This window comes from Bombus vancouverensis, chromosome 17 (assembly GCF_051014615.1).
Source record: "Bombus vancouverensis nearcticus chromosome 17, iyBomVanc1_principal, whole genome shotgun sequence".
NCBI classification, from domain to species: Eukaryota; Metazoa; Arthropoda; class Insecta; order Hymenoptera; family Apidae; genus Bombus; species Bombus vancouverensis.
In genome coordinates this window covers 7,420,132-7,438,460 of record NC_134927.1, presented here as the reverse complement: position 1 = coordinate 7,438,460, position 18,329 = coordinate 7,420,132, and the positions used below count along the sequence as shown (strand labels likewise).

At 36.0% G+C, this 18,329-nt stretch overlaps 1 protein-coding gene and 1 long non-coding RNA gene across 10 annotated transcripts in view; both read right to left on the bottom strand.

Annotated features, from left to right (window-relative positions):
• LOC117159284 (uncharacterized) overlaps positions 1-18,329 on the bottom strand; it is a 79,514-nt gene that overhangs the window by 28,098 nt on the left and 33,087 nt on the right. For all 9 annotated transcript variants that reach the window (XM_076626216.1, XM_076626215.1, XM_076626220.1 and 6 more), the window contains one exon: positions 9,624-9,746. In XM_076626216.1, coding sequence (XP_076482331.1) covers positions 9,624-9,746 — 123 coding nt within the window. The remainder of the gene's footprint in view (positions 1-9,623; positions 9,747-18,329) is intronic.
• Positions 10,436-11,967, bottom strand: LOC143303969 (uncharacterized). The gene is made up of 3 exons (XR_013060637.1): positions 11,430-11,967; positions 11,121-11,203; positions 10,436-10,836 (listed from the first exon to the last, which is right to left on the bottom strand). It is a non-coding gene; the product is annotated as an uncharacterized LOC143303969 (long non-coding RNA).

The following is an 18,329-nucleotide window of genomic DNA, read 5'->3' as shown; positions in this document are numbered from 1 at the left end:
AAGATAAGACAACAGATAATTTCCGTTCTGACCGACGCGCCGGTGTTAATGATATTTGATCCCAATCGTCCCATAGAGCTACATACCGACGCTAGTTCGGAGGGGTATGGAGCTATTTTAATGCATAGAGTCGAAAAGGAAAACAGAGTCATCAAATATTATAGTAAAAGGACCAGTCCCGCGGAATCTAGGTATCATTCGTACGAACTGGAGTCACTAGCAGTAGTAAGCGCCGTCAAGCATTTCCGACACTACTTACATGGACGGAAATTCTTAGTAGTTACCGACTGTAATTCTTTGAAAGCCTCCAGCAACAAAGTAAACTTAAACGACCGGGTTTATAGGTGGTGGGCTTATTTGCAAACATTCGATTTTGACATCATGTATCGAGAGGGTAAACGAATGGCCCACGTAGATTTCTTTTCGCGAAACCCCGTAGACTTGAATCGCCGTATGATAGACAAGGTCGCAGAGAAAGAGATTAATCTGGCCGAGATCTCCGAAGACTGGCTATTAGCGGAACAACGTCGCGATCCGCAAATCTCCGAAATCGTTAATAAATTACAGAACGAAGAGCTCGCGGAAGATATCGCGAATACCTACGAACTGCGATCCGGTACACTTTACCGTAAAATACAACGAAAGGGCAGAACCCTTTGCTTACCCATTGTTCCGAGAGGTTTTAGATGGTCCGTCATCAACCATGTGCATCAGTCAATTATGCACTTAGGATGGGATAAAACGCTCGAGAAGCTCTATGAGTATTATTGGTTCGAGGGAATGGCGAAGTATGTTCGCAAATTTGTCGAGAACTGCCATGCTTGTAGAGTTTCGAAGGCTAGTTCAGGTAAAATACAGGCTGAACTGCATCCTATACCTAAGACCGGCATACCGTGGCATACGGTGCACATGGACATAACGGGCAAGCTGAGTGGCAAGAATGACTCGAAAGAGTATGTCGTCGTCTTGATCGATGCCTTTACGAAATTCGTGCACTTACATCACACACGCAAATTGGATTCGCTTAGCGTTATCAAGGCACTTAAGTCCGCCGTGTTTTTGTTCGGTAGTCCCTGTCGGATAATAGCAGATCAGGGTAGATGTTTCACGGGCCGGGAATTTCAAGAATTCTGTGCAAGCAAACAAATCAAAGTTCATTTGATCGCGACCGGTGCAAGTAGGGCCAATGGGCAAGTAGAACGTGTTATGAGCACGTTAAAAAATATGTTCACAACGGTAGAAACGACCGGGCGTTCATGGCAAGACGCGATCGGGGAGATGCAATTGGCTTTGAATTGCACCATCAACCGCGTAACCAAATCGAGTCCTTTAGAGTTATTGATTGGTAGAGCAGCAAGACCGTATGACTTATTACTACCTGATAACATCGAGGAAAAAGAAATAGATATCTCCAGTGTAAGACAACAGGCAATAAAAGAGATGGAAACTAGTGCTAGGTATGACAAAGAGAGATTCGATAAAACCAAAGCTAAAGTAGTTAGGTTTAATCCCGGTGATTTGGTACTACGCCAAAATGAAGAAAGGAACCAGACAAAATTGGATCCAAAATTCAGGGGTCCGTTTGTGATATCGGAGGTCCTGGAAGGAGACCGATATACCTTGAAAACACTGGATGGGAAAAGGTCATACAAGTACAGTCATGACAGGTTAAGGAAAATGCCGGATAGTTGCATTCCTGCGGAGTTGGATGTCTGTTGTGATGACGAGAACAGTGACCATGGCGATGTGAGTACCCCGATCCCAGAGGATCGTAGAATTATATGAGCCCAGGTGCGGCCATGGGACGGAGTTCAGTGCGGTCAGGCACTGGAAGTGACGATGTCACGAAGCTGGAGCTGGTCTAGTACCGACAGTGACAATGTCACGAGGCTGGAGGCGGTCTAGTGTTGACAGCGATCGTGTTACGAAGCTGGTTATGTAACGAACTTTGAGAGTATGTGCGATTCGAAGGATGAGACCCATTTGGGTGTGAAATCGAGAATGGTCCGTCATGTCATTACGACCCGACTGAAAGCACGCAGAATGCAACTGGCACTTTGAATGCTAATCACAATGATACTGATCTTGTTTCCTTTTGTTTTGTTGACGAAGGTACACCCGAGGACGTGTGATAGTCAGGATGGCCGTGTCGGAGATGAAAGGAAAGCCGAAGCCTTTCCTTGGAAATTTTGGGAACATCCTCTAGTACCTTAGCCTAGATTTTATTATAGTTGTAATTGCTTAAGATTTGTAATAAGCGAGATTGGGTTCGAGGTGACAATCGGTCGCTGAACGTAGCCACGGTCACGGGATGGATGTTTTATCTAACGGAGGTCTGGAGTGATTGTATGTGTTTTCCGAGAAATGTGGTTGTGGCGGCATGCGGCCTCGAGAGCGGGCCTAGCCACGTGTGATGTTGCCTCGGAGGTGCCGATGCAATGGGACATACATTGTATTAGTAATCAAAACTCCAGGCAGAAACTGCCTAGCAACGGCGTTTGGAACTTTCTCGATGCTTCCAACGAGTGTGCCTAGCAACGGCGTTTGGAACCTTCTCGATGCTTCCAAACGGGTATAGAAAACAAAATGCAATCGTACAGGGAGAAAAATCTCCACGAGGCTGGCATTCTTGCGATTGCCTTGGAGAGTGATACATCGAGCATTTTCGACGATCGCATTTGCGTCTAAGTTAGTTTCGCTTAGTAAGGAGTTATCCCGGTGACCGTGGATTCGTTTGAACTCAAACATTGCTAATAGTATTATTTAATTTAATTATTCGTAGATCGTATTATTCATTAGGCTTAGTGTTTGTTAGACTTATTATTAGTTGTACTTATTATTTGTTAAGCTTAGTGATAGACCTGCTGTATATACGTGTAAATAAAATCTCGGCTTTGTGAAACGATGGCTAGTCCACATGAAGAGTCGTCGCGCGCCCAAAATTCGAATCGTGATCCGACATATATAAATATATTTCAATCAATCAATTTGGAGAGTTACATATAAGTATAAAACATATATGCCGAACATGTAATAACCTAGTGAATATTAGAGGCAGTGCTTCTAACACTATGCAATAAATACAAAATTATCAAATTATAAAATATAAGTATACATGATGTCGAAAACTAATAGTTTAACGAATACATAAAACATACAATATCATATTATTATTAAAGAAATGAAGGTTACGTTGTCAGAAATATATATATGTGTGCGAATTCTATCAAACCGATAATCTAAGATACATACTTAAAACTAGCCTACATTCCGGTAAAGGATAAATAAATAATCGACACTTCATTTCGTATGAATACTACACCGCCAAGAGAATATGCATATGAATACGTATATATATATATGCATGTGTGCACGTATGTTTTATATTATCGAATACTCTATAAAATAAACTACTCAAAACAATAAATAACGCAATCGAAGAATTACAAACACACAACATAAAATATATATATATGCGTATATTCACACGAACAATATTTTAAAGCAGTATTAATAAGTAAATGTTTAATTGCGGTAGAGTAAGGAAAACGAGCGGCAGACAATTACTTCGATATTAAACAAAATTTAAAGACCCGTTACTATAACTTTGCTGATGACATTTACGAGCAGCCATGTTAGATTTACACACGTCACGGCGACAGGAATATTAAGGATTAATGGAAGTCAGGCGCGAGAAATAAATCATGAAAACATATTGTTAACACTTTTCTTTAATAAAATATGTGCGCAACTACAAATGTAAAAATATATATATATATATATATATATATATATATATATATATATAATCAATTAAAAAGGAGGAAATATAGAATTAAAATACATATATTTAACAAACATAAAATAGATATCATATTTAAAATATATATATATATTTATCATATATAAAAACAAAAGACGTTTAAAAGAAAAATAATACTAAGGAACTTCCGATGGTAATGCCTCCGCAAACACTATTCGAACGACGATCACCGAAACCCAGGGAAACAACAAGAAAAAGGAAACATCAAAATCGCAAAAACAATCATTAGCGTACCCCCAGCGAACCACCAGCCCATGGGGGATGGCATTATAAATAAGCAAGCAACGTAGAGCAGAAAAGACTCGATAACTATCATTTAGCGATTAACATTATTATTCTGGTGAACATTATTACGCTCAATTATAATTTATTATTCCGGTGAATATTCTTATTATGTTGCTCACTCATTTAACATTATCGTTATTATACTCACCAACTATCGATCATCATTAACATCCTGGTGAATATTCTTATTACATTATTCTTTGTTCATTGTTATTGCGATCTTCGTTATTACGGTTTATAATTATTTTGTTCACTTTTGTTAATTATTTCGTTACTATGTACGTTATTGCGCTCATCTTTAGAAATTTTGCATAGTATTTTGCGCTTCGGAGTCTTCAGTTTTTCGGTCAGGAAAGGAGAGCCGCGACCAAGGAAAAAGAAAATTTTATCTTGAACGCGCATTGTAATTGCGGTATTAATCTAGTCAGTAAATTGTTCTGTCCGTACCGAAATGGGTAGAAGTAAACGTTGATAGTAAATTGTATTCGAGTTCAAGTAATAAACCCAGTAAAACCTTCGACGACCAACGGAGCAGCTGAGGTAAATGGCGCCAGACAGCGCCTACTCCTCAAGGTAAGAGAATTAATTCTGAGAATTTCCTTATTCTCTGATAATTTCGTTGCCCTCGAGAATCGAATTAGAACTTCCTATCATCGATCTCGTTTTATTTTCGCGAAAGGTTTCGAAGATAGAAACATCGTTTAACCTTTAAATAAAAAAGAGTTGTCCGCTGTGTCGGCTTGTGCGAACGGTGTTTTCAGCTACTGAACCACCCACTGATCTTCGCATTCCTCCTCCCATTGTTGGCAGAATATTGCCCGTCTTTGGACAAGGCTTGCGAAATCACACAAATCCCGCACAGAGAGGACTATTAAATACATCGTCGGGGTCAATCGAAAATTAAGAGAGATACCGGCATTGCTAATAACCGATATTCTTGCCATCTTTGCATGCGATCGTAAGAGAGAAATAGGAGAACAATTTCCCTTCGGAAATTTAACCAAAAGATCGTTCGCTGTGTTGGCTTGTGCAAACGGTGTTTTCGATTATCAAAAGAACCGTCGATCTTCGCATCCCTCCTCCCACTGTTGGTAAAATACTACCCGTCTTTGGGCAAGGCTGGCGAAATCACACGGGTCCCACACAGAGAGGATCGTTAGAATCATCCTCGATAATTAAACTCAAAAGGCAAGAAAATCGTGGCGACAGAATCCATCGTAGTAAATGAATTGAGTTCTGGTCCTAACGACAAACTACTACAGCGAAATTAAAAGAGAAGAAGAAGTCGAACGTAAAAATAAATTTATATAAAACAACGAACAATCTCACATTCCTATCTAATCCAGCAACGCTAAAATATATATATCTAGCTAATCAAATATATATATATATAATAACCTAACCCATTTTACATTCAAATAAAAATCCGTTCAACGAGGAAAAATATTTATTGTACCCAGCTTTAATCCTCTCCCGTGCTAGTATCCCTGCGCATAGCAGGTTAGCCGAAAAGTGAAATTCGTTTACCAGTTGCATTAAGCGTCAGTTAACGCTACCCATTAAACGTAAAAGAAAATAATAAAAATAAAATATTTTGAAATAGTCCTTAGACTATTTCTGGTGGCAGCAACTACCGTATTAATTAAAAACCTAAATCGGAATTAAATACACAATAATATCATTTCAATTTATTTCCTTTCCGATTAAATTCAAAACTCAAACTCAAACTATAAAAAAAAAATTTTTTTTCAGTAAAATTTAACTTTAGATTTGATCGATTTAAACAAATAGATACGTAACAGAGAAAGTATAAATTTTTTGGTGGCAGCGGTGGGATCCGCTTCACGGAGGATTAAAGTTGGTTTAAACGGTTCGATTCGCTCCACAAAGAATTAAAGTTGTTACGATTATCGATAAAATAGATACCGAAGAAATAATGTCGACTAAATTAGAATCGTTGGACAAAGACATGATCTTGATGTTATCGGAAAAACTTAAAGCATGGGATGCAAATTTTCGCGACATGAGTACAACAATGAATAAATTACAAGACGATGTGCGTTCATTGAAAATAAAAAGGGAAATCAAGACACCCGTATCATCGCCGATAATTTCCCAAGCGACAATACCGATAGAAGTTAATCCCCAATCAATTAAGTTAAAAGATGCCATAGAGACAGTACCACTGTTCGACGGACATCGACCCTCGGTATTTCGATTTTTAAGAGCATGCGAGCGCGCACGAAACATGGTTCCAAAGCATCAAGAATCTCAGTTAGTAAAATTATTAACGAATAAACTTCGCGGACACGCATTTCTCGCCATAGAAGACACAGAAGTAATAAGTTTAAACGATTTCGGGAATAAATTAAAAGATATGTTCGGTCCGGGAAAAACGGTTAACGAATATAAAGGGGAATTAGCTACAATATTTCAACGACCGGGAGAAGATATTTTGGACTACATAGAACGCGTCAAAGATCTCAGGCTGGCGATAATGAACGGGGAAAGGTACGAGTACGGCACCGTATTTTAAGATAGGATAGATCGAGACACAAGGGAAGCTTTCGTTAAGGGGCTCCCAAACGAGGTGTATTTACGAGTAAAGATAGCAGGATACCAATCCTTGGACGATGCGTACCGCCAAGCCGTGAAAGCAACACGAGAATTAAAACAAGTGAACAATAGAATTCGATACCAACGTCCGACACCTTCGGATAATTATAACCAAAACAATGTTCATCCACCATACAATAGTATCTATACTGGAAACAACCGCCAGGACTGGAGATTTGTACCGCTGTCGCGGAAACACCTAAACAACCCGGGAATAGAAGAAAATGTCAGGAAAGAAACAAGAGCAATAACTTGGGAAGAAAAACGCACAAATAAATACCTCGATAGAGATCTAAATCAAAAGAGAGATGCTGATCATTTCAATCAATCAACTTTTCAATGCAAACACCATTCCGTTGCTGTGATAAGGAATAATGTCACGTTAAATAATAAGAGGACGCACGGTGCCATAGACAGGATCATGAGTGAGAAATTTTCTGAGTTACCAAACAAGATAAATAATATTAGTGCCAAAGAACTTTCAGACGAAGCAGAAACTAGGAAATTGAACGACGAGACGACAGGCAATGCTTATCCACTGCCTAACATCACAGAGATATTGGACCCGCTGGGAAGTGCAAATTGCCTCTCCACGTTCGACTTGGCAAAGATACAAAAGCAAGACTCCACGAATTTCGTGAATGTTTCAACCATAATAGGAAAAGAGATAGCGAGTGCATCTCACTCAAAAACTTCTATAAAACCATCAGAAGGAAACTTTATCGAACTCAAAGCCAAATCATTAAATTGCAAGGAAGATCACACTATAGAGAATAAAAATATAGCTATCCATAAATCCAAAACAGAATCTATAAGCAAAAAGGTTTGTAATAAAAATTCAAAGAATAATTCCAAATCTACCAAAAATATTCCTAAACGTTCCTTACAAATAAATAATAATTTAATTACAATAAGCACTTCCAGTGAAACTATTCATCCTGAAAAGGTAGAGGAAAATAAAGGTGTTGTGAATAAAGTAAATAAAGAAGAAAAAGGGGTAACTAAGGAAAAGGATTCTAAACATTTTCAAGCTGAAGAAACACAAGTTCAACGAGCTCGAAGAAATCAAAAGGGAGAAAATAGGGAATCACCAGTCGAAGATATATCTAAAAACTTGAATAAATACGCTAGCCATTGGATTATAATTGGATTAAAAATACTTTATTGGTTACTACATCTAATATTTGACGTAGGTAACATAGTAGGTAGTGCTGATCTTATGATTTCCCCAGGAAAATATAGATGGTATCACACTATACTATATACAAAATATTTTTGGGTTAATATGGCTGCGGCACTTTCAAAAATTTGTATCTTGAATGCTATTAGCAAGCAATTGGGTAATTGGATCAATGTCAGTAAACCTGCGTCTTGGCGCAAAATAAAAATTAAAATGAAGGAAAGGAACGAAATTCTCCCCGCACGAATTAGTTTCGGACATCTAGCCAAAGAACCTATTGGTGAAGTAACAATCGAAGAGAACACGGAACCAACATGCGCAGAATATCTCAAAGATCTGTTCAATAAAATTAACACTGTACGACGAATGGCAAGAGAAAATTTGATAAAGTCCAAACTAAGACCAACAATCGACGAATCAACCTTCAACCAAGATTTTAAAACAGGAGACTCGATATATCTATTAAAAGAACCTAGTAAGGAAAATTCTCCCATCAATATATTAGACGACACAAAGTGCTAGAAATCTTGCAGAACAAAACGTCAAGATTGAAGTAAAAGGGATTCCGCGAACGGTGCACTTAAACAAGCTAAAACTAGCGCATAATCGAAATAAACAATGAATAAAGTGATTTCAGTGGGCAACGTAGTGCAGTAGTGTATGTTGTAGTGCTGTTCGTCGAATAATACAGATATCGAACACCTAAAAGGAAAAAGGGAAAATTATTATATGTGTTTCAATTATTGCTTAAATATAAAACGTGTTAACTCAATGAACAATTAACTAGTGAAAGTGAAAGTTACCTTGTGAACAAGTGATCAACATACAAGAAAGTGTACGTGCAAGTATAGGTTATGGATCGTTGTTCGTGGAACATAATGTATGACAGCTACCTAAAATAAGTGAATAAATTAGTCTCAATTGTCTCAGTGCAAAATACGAGGTTACTAAGTGTTATAACTATATTGTGGATAAATCAAAAGGAAGTGTGACACTGTTCGTCGAATAATACAGATAGCGAAAACCTAAAAAAGAAAAAAAAAAGGAAAATTATCACGTGTACTCCAATTATTGTTTGAATATACAACGTGTTGATTCAATAAAATTAAAAGAGTGAAAGTGAAAGTTACCTTGTGAACAAGTAATCATCATACGAGAAGGTTTACGTGCAAAATAGGTTATGGATCTCTGTTTGCGAAACACCATATACAACAGCCAGCTGAAAAATAAATGAACCAATTAACTTCAATTGCCTTAATGCAAAATACAACAGTACTAAATGTTATAACAATACTGTGGAAGCATTGCACTGTTCATCGAACAACACAGATGGCGGAAACCTGAAAAGAAAAGAAATTTATTACAAGTGCTCCAATTACTGTTTGAATGTGAAACGAGCTAGTTCAACGAATAACTAAAACGGTGAAAGTGCAACTTACCTCATGAACAATTAATCACCATACAAGGAAGCGTACATGCATGAATTTCGCAGACTAACAAGAAGAAATAAAATAGTTGATAAAGTATAGAAAGCGGTTAGAAAATAATCAAGATAGATTAATTGAGAGTTAGTAATAAATGTAACCGGAGTAAAGGGATATTTGGTTATGTATTAATCTACGTAGTATTGTGATGTTAATTTGTAATGCACAATAGTGGTCGCACATGCAATGCATTATATATATATATATATATTAAATTAAATAAATTAAACACCACCTTTATGACCACAGATATAAGACGATTGAAGGCAGCCGTAGTAAGTATCCAAGGCATATCAAAGAATCGGATGATGTTGCAGGAACGATCCAGGTAAGTGATGCAGCAACGAAAGAGTAGAATCTGAAGAATTACAGACAATGTTAATCTAACAAGTAGATTTTAATCACTAATAAAGAAACCAATTCATATCATACACAAAATAATAGCAAATAGCAAGTACATGCAATAATAAATTAATAGGGAAAATAAGAAGGGTTAATAAACACAGGAATAGGTTAGAAATTAATCAAGACAGACTAACTAAATATTAACAACATGACTGAACTCGGTGCAAAAGAATAAAGTTACGCTACACAAAATATCTGGTAACACAATACACAAAAACATTAACTAAATTAAACAAGACTTATATAAATGCAAGTCACGTATAATCAAAACAATGACTATCGAAATTCGATAACAATACAATCCATGCTATCACATTAAGGTAGCACACGGTATTGACACACACAATATCATGAAACACAAAACAATATTACAAAAACACTACTAAGTAAAATTATAGTGATTAACAATTAATTAACTATTTCAACGACACGCTACTGTTGACATTAAACCAACTCCATACCAAAGATACACGCGAGCGGCCATGTTGAAAAATTCGTCGCGCTCGGATACAAATAATAGCCAATACAATGTAATACAGCATCATAATAGCAATGTTAGGTACTAATAAAAAAAAAAAACAACAACAAGAAAAAAAAGGGGACAGAGTTAAGGAAAGTACATATAATAAATAACAACTAACATAATCATAACATATTATATATATTATATTATATACAGAGATACAGTATTCATACAAGGAACAGGTCCGAATGAAACATATATATATAAAAAAAAAAGAAAAAAAAAATATATAATATATATATATTAACTATTTTTGTATGTGTATATAGAACTGATGGCGAATTCATCAACCATTCTCTGAACGACGGATGGAAGAACATGTAGATGTTGTCCAGACGTTTCACGAGGAATCCAGAGAGCATTTTGAATCTCTGCAGAAAATCCTTCCATGCATGTTCGTTTACAAAAATCTGACAGACATCGAAAGAATTTTTTTTTAGTCCAAGGAATAGCAATCCGTACCGTAGAACTGTAAAGCACCTGTACGCCACTCACGAAACCAAATACTTTTGCTATCCATCTGTAAACAAACAACATCTATAACTATACATATAATTTTCACTTATGTTTACCAATATATATACACGCATGTTGTAAAGTAGGCGATATTTATAACACTCACTTCCATTGATAATGCAAGTGTCTCGTAAAATAAGTCGTCATATTTACCATTGCACGCACATATATATATATATATATATATATATATATTCAAAGACAAGGTACATTTGTAATATTTATTCCTATTGATGATATATACTTATATATTTATAACAATAAAACAAATTCATTTATACTACTTACCAATACGTACGCATATATGTATATAATTATAACCCAAGTAGTATTCATAATATTTATTTTCACTGATAACATGAACGTAAAACCTAAAATAAAACAAGGTTTTAACAATAAAAAAAAGAAGAGCAAGAAAAGGGGGGAAAGGAAAAATAATATAACATATATGAATATAAAAATTTTCTTTTTCTATAAAAGGTCATTCTTATTTCTGATAAACTCGAGAAATGAAAATATTATACCATGATACACTGTCATAAAGATACACTACACGGAAGAAACTAATAGAGAACGCTTTAAGCTTGGCAAACTTACCGCCCGACGAATTTGCATACGCCATAACCAAAACCCAGGACACATGGATTTGATCGCAGGAGAAGCGGTCCATATAGTCAAATACATTCCGGTACAAGTAAAAGTACGACATACAACAAAATGCTACTCGGAGCTACCCGTTTGGCAAGGGAATCGCACCACACAAACTCCGCCCGGACGTGCGCCAAACGTGGCGATATTCAGCACCATCGTCGTTGACCATGAGCGGAATATATACCCAAGAGGACCTGGACGCACTACGTGACCACGTCATGTTCCCGGCAGAAAAATTGCAGTCTTAAACACATTGGCCAGAGGAGCGACAGGAAAAACAATCGTCCCTGGAACAGTAAACATCCTGGGAATGATGGACGACAACACCGGTAGTCACTCAACAACCAACGACATCTACATCCGCCTTGAGCGAACTCAGTGACACCATCAGTCAAATTTCCTTTGGAAATTTGAACTCCAAGGGCGGGGGTGTCACGACCCGCGCTCCGCACGCGCCGTAACAAGAACAAGAAAACTATTCTATACAAAACGCGCGAATAAGGATTTGAATGCACGAACGAACATACGGCGCTACGAAACTAAAGGAAGGATTAACAAAACGAGGGCGACTAATAAATCCAACCAGTATAAAATAAAATAAATAAAACCAGCTGATGGATTGAACGAGTTACGAACCAAACAAATAAACCGGGAAATAAGAATAACTACAAAAGGGGAAATAATTGAAACGCCAGAAATACATGTATATATAAATATATTTTAATCAATCAACTTGGAGAGTTACATATAAGTATAAACATATATGCTAGACATGTAATAAACTAGTAAATATTAGAGACAGTGCTTCCAATACTATATTAACTATTTATGAAATATAAGTATATACGAAGTCAAAAACTAATAGTCTAACGAATACATAAAACATACAATATTGTATTAAACATATATATATGTGTGCGCATTCTATCAAACAGATACATACTTAAAACTAGCCTACATTCCGGTAAAGAATTATAAAATAAGAACTACATTACGAAACATGCATGTCTATATATAAATATATAAATTATATTCTAAACTAAACTACTATTAATGTATGCTCTTTCTACATTATTGATTCAAATCGATAATCTAAGATACATACTTAAAACTAGCCTGCATTCCGGTAAAGAATTATAAAATAAGAACTACATTGCAAAACATGCATGTCTCTATGCAAACATATAAAAAATCTATGTATGCTCATTCTACATTATTGATTCAAATCGATAAACTAAGATACATATTTAAAGCTAGCTTGCGTTCCAGTAAAGAGTTATAAACAAGAACTACATAACGAAACATGCATGTCTCTATGCAAACATATAAAAATCTATGTATGCTCATTCTACGTTATTGATTCAAATCGATAATCTAAGATACATATTTAAAACTAGTTTACGTTCCAGTAAAGGATTATAAAATAAGAACTACATTACGAAACATGCATGTCTCTACATAAACATATAAATAATCTATTTTCTAAACTAAAACTACTATAGAACACACAACGCAACACTTGGGACTAAGCGACAACCTGTCGATAGCCCAAACGCTCAAAACGATTAACAGCGCAACGACTTGAGGAATTGGGTACAGAAATTCTACCATCGAACACAAATATGTAAACACACATTAAACGCACAATAATCTAGAAACAAAACCTTCAATACTATGTTGTCACAATACAAGATATATATGTATATATGAAATCAAACGATTGACACATAACCTCAAATACACAACACTATATCACTAAAGAATCTAAATGAAAATCACCTTGCCAGAAATATATACATATATACGTGTGCGTGTGCGTATTCTATCTTATTAAAAGAAATTAATATAAAATAAATAATTAACATTTCATTTCGTATGCACACTACACGGGCGAGAGAAATATACATATAAATACGTATATATATATATATATATATATATATATATATGTATGTGTGAGTACATATGTTTTATATTATCGAATACTCTATAAAATAAACTACTCAAAACAATAAATAGCGCAATCGAAGAATTACGAAACATTAACCATATTGAAGTGACACACAACATAAACATATATGTATATACGTATATTCACACGAGCTATACTATTGTCTCTTTAAAACAATATTAATAAATAAATGTTCTAATTGCGGTAGAATAAGGAAAAACGAGCGACAGACGAAAAATTACTTCGATATCAAACAAAACTAAAGACCCGTTACTAAAACTTTACTGATGACATTTATGAGCAGCCATGTTGGATTTACACGCATCATGGCGACAGGAATATTAGGGGATTAATGGGAAACAGGCGCGAGAAACAAATCATGAAAGCATATTGTTAACAATTTTCTTTAATAGGCTCTATGAGCGACTACACTGTCAAATGCAAATGTAAAAATATATATATATATATATATAGTTAATTAAAAAGGGGGAAATATAAAATTAAATATATTTAACAAACGTTAAAATAGACAACACAAAAAATATATATATATATATATATATATTTCGTACATAAAAACAAAATACATCTAAAAATAATATAATAAGGAACCTCTGATGGAAATGCCTCCGCAAACATTGTCCGAACGTCGATCACCAAAGCCTAGGGGAACAACAAAAAAAGGAAAAAACATTAAAATAGCAAAAACAACCATAATATGCGAATATCCAAACTTACGCAAAAATAACTCAAAAGAAGGAGGTCCTTGTTATGGGAGAGCAGCGGAGTTGCGCGTGTTGCCCGAGCAAACTTTGAAATGATAATGATGCTGCAGCCACCAGCCCTTCCACGCGCCGAAGAAACACCGGTAATGCCCACGGTACAGCACGTGGAAGTTTCTCGCGGAAAGGACTAGATCAGCGTGGAATGCTTCAAAATCTCCTAGACGCTAGCTCAGCAGAAACACAGGACTGATAAAAACTAAGTCGAAATATGGAATTTACATTTTGTCACGTACGATTCCAAGAAACCCAAACTGCAACATCCCGATTCCCACGGAAGCGTACCCCCAGAGGACCACCACCCCGTGGGGGATGGCATTATAAATAAGCGTAGCAACATAGCGCAGCGTTCATTATTATAGTGTCCATTCTTCTTATAATTTGCGTTCGTTCATTATTATAGCATTCATTCTTCGCTCATTATTATTCTGGTGAACATTCTTATTACGGTTCATTATTATTCTTCGTTCTTTATTGCGCTCATTACTGCGTTTAGAAATTTGTATAAGTATTTTGCGTTTCGGGGTCTTTAGTTTTTCGGTAAAGAAAAGGGAGTCGCGATTAAATAAAAGAAAATTTTAAGTCCTCATTGCGGTATTAATTCAGTTAGCGAGTCACTCAATCTGTATCGAAATAGCTTAATAAAGTAAAGGTTGATAGAAAACTATATTCGAGATTAAATAATAAACCCAACAAACTTCGACGATCACCGGAACAGCTGGAGTAATGGCACCCGATAGCACCTTTTCCTCAAGGTAAGAAAATTAAATTTAAAAATTTTCTTCTTCTCTGGTAATCTCGTTGTCCTCGAGAATTGAATTAAAACCTCCTATCATCGATTTCATTTATTTTCGCGAACGGTTTTAAAGATAGAAACATTGCTTAAATTTTAAACAAAGGTGTTGTCCGCTGTGTCGGCTTGTGCGAACGGTGTTTTCAGCTACTGAAACATCCACTGATCTTCGCATTCCTCCTCCCATTGTTGGTAAAATATTACCCGTCTTTGGGCAAGGCTTGCGAAATCACACAAGTCCCGCACAGAAAGGACTAATAAATATATATATCGTATATCGAAAATTAAGAACAATACCGGTATTGCTATTAACCGATATTCTTGCCATCTTTGCATGCGATCGTAAGAGAGAAATAGGAGAACAATTTCCCTTCGGAAATTTAACCAAAAGATCGTTCGCTGTGTTGGTTTGTGCAAACGGTGTTTTCGATTATCAAAACAACCGTCGATCTTCGCATCCCTCCTCCCACTGTTGGTAAAATATTACCCGTCTTTGGGCAAGGCTGGCGAAATCACACGGGTCCCACACAGAGAGGATCGTTAGAATCATCCTCGATAATTAAACTCAAAAGGCAAGAAAATCGTGGCGACAGAATCCATCGTAGTAAATGAATTGAGTTCTGGTCCTAACGACAAACTACTACAGCGAAATTAAAAGAGAAGAAGAAGTCGAACGTAAAAATAAATTTATATAAAACAACGAACAATCTCACATTCCTATCTAATCCAGCAACGCTAAAATATATATATCTAGCTAATCAAATATATATATATATAATAACCTAACCCATTTTACATTCAAATAAAAATCCGTTCAACGAGGAAAAATATTTATTGTACCCAGCTTTAATCCTCTCCCGTGCTAGTATCCCTGCGCATAGCAGGTTAGCCGAAAAGTGAAATTCGTTTACCAGTTGCATTAAGCGTCAGTTAACGCTACCCATTAAACGTAAAAGAAAATAATAAAAATAAAATATTTTGAAATAGTCCTTAGACTATTTCTGGTGGCAGCAACTACCGTATTAATTAAAAACCTAAATCGGAATTAAATACACAATAATATCATTTCAATTTATTTCCTTTCCGATTAAATTCAAAACTCAAACTCAAACTATAAAAAAAAAATTTTTTTTCAGTAAAATTTAACTTTAGATTTGATCGATTTAAACAAATAGATACGTAACAGAGAAAGTATAAATTTTTTGGTGGCAGCGGTGGGATCCGCTTCACGGAGGATTAAAGTTGGTTTAAACGGTTCGATTCGCTCCACAAAGAATTAAAGTTGTTACGATTATCGATAAAATAGATACCGAAGAAATAATGTCGACTAAATTAGAATCGTTGGACAAAGACATGATCTTGATGTTATCGGAAAAACTTAAAGCATGGGATGCAAATTTTCGCGACATGAGTACAACAATGAATAAATTACAAGACGATGTGCGTTCATTGAAAATAAAAAGGGAAATCAAGACACCCGTATCATCGCCGATAATTTCCCAAGCGACAATACCGATAGAAGTTAATCCCCAATCAATTAAGTTAAAAGATGCCATAGAGACAGTACCAGTGTTCGACGGACATCGACCCTCGGTATTTCGATTTTTAAGAGCATGCGAGCGCGCACGAAACATGGTTCCAAAGCATCAAGAATCTCAGTTAGTAAAATTATTAACGAATAAACTTCGCGGACACGCATTTCTCGCCATAGAAGACACAGAAGTAATAAGTTTAAACGATTTCGGGAATAAATTAAAAGATATGTTCGGTCCGGGAAAAACGGTTAACGAATATAAAGGGGAATTAGCTACAATATTTCAACGACCGGGAGAAGATATTTTGGACTACATAGAACGCGTCAAAGATCTCAGGCTGGCGATAATGAACGGGGAAAGGTACGAGTACGGCACCGTATTTTAAGATAGGATAGATCGAGACACGAGGGAAGCTTTCGTTAAGGGGCTCCCAAACGAGGTGTATTTACGAGTAAAGATAGCAGGATACCAATCCTTGGACGATGCGTACCGCCAAGCCGTGAAAGCAACACGAGAATTAAAACAAGTGAACAATAGAATTCGATACCAACGTCCGACACCTTCGGATAATTATAACCAAAACAATGTTCATCCACCATACAATAGTATCTATACTGGAAACAACCGCCAGGACTGGAGATTTGTACCGCTGTCGCGGAAACACCTAAACAACCCGGGAATAGAAGAAAATGTCAGGAAAGAAACAAGAGCAATAACTTGGGAAGAAAAACGCACAAATAAATACCTCGATAGAGATCTAAATCAAAAGAGAGATGCTGATCATTTCAATCAATCAACTTTTCAATGCAAACACCATTCCGTTGCTGTGATAAGGAATAATGTCACGTTAAATAATAAGAGGACGCACGGTGCCATAGACAGGATCATGAGTGAGAAATTTTCTGAGTTACCAAACAAGATAAATAATATTAGTGCCAAAGAACTTTCAGACGAAGCAGAAACTAGGAAATTGAACGACGAGACGACAGGCAATGCTTATCCACTGCCTAACATCACAGAGATATTGGACCCGCTGGGAAGTGCAAATTGCCTCTCCACGTTCGACTTGGCAAAGATACAAAAGCAAGACTCCACGAATTTCGTGAATGTTTCAACCATAATAGGAAAAGAGATAGCGAGTGCATCTCACTCAAAAACTTCTATAAAACCATCAGAAGGAAACTTTATCGAACTCAAAGCCAAATCATTAAATTGCAAGGAAGATCACACTATAGAGAATAAAAATATAGCTATCCATAAATCCAAAACAGAATCTATAAGCAAAAAGGTTTGTAATAAAAATTCAAAGAATAATTCCAAATCTACCAAAAATATTCCTAAACGTTCCTTACAAATAAATAATAATTTAATTACAATAAGCACTTCCAGTGAAACTATTCATCCTGAAAAGGTAGAGGAAAATAAAGGTGTTGTGAATAAAGTAAATAAAGAAGAAAAAGGGGTAACTAAGGAAAAGGATTCTAAACATTTTCAAGCTGAAGAAACACAAGTTCAACGAGCTCGAAGAAATCAAAAGGGAGAAAATAGGGAATCACCAGTCGAAGATATATCTAAAAACTTGAATAAATACGCTAGCCATTGGATTATAATTGGATTAAAAATACTTTATTGGTTACTACATCTAATATTTGACGTAGGTAACATAGTAGGTAGTGCTGATCTTATGATTTCCCCAGGAAAATATAGATGGTATCACACTATACTATATACAAAATATTTTTGGGTTAATATGGCTGCGGCACTTTCAAAAATTTGTATCTTGAA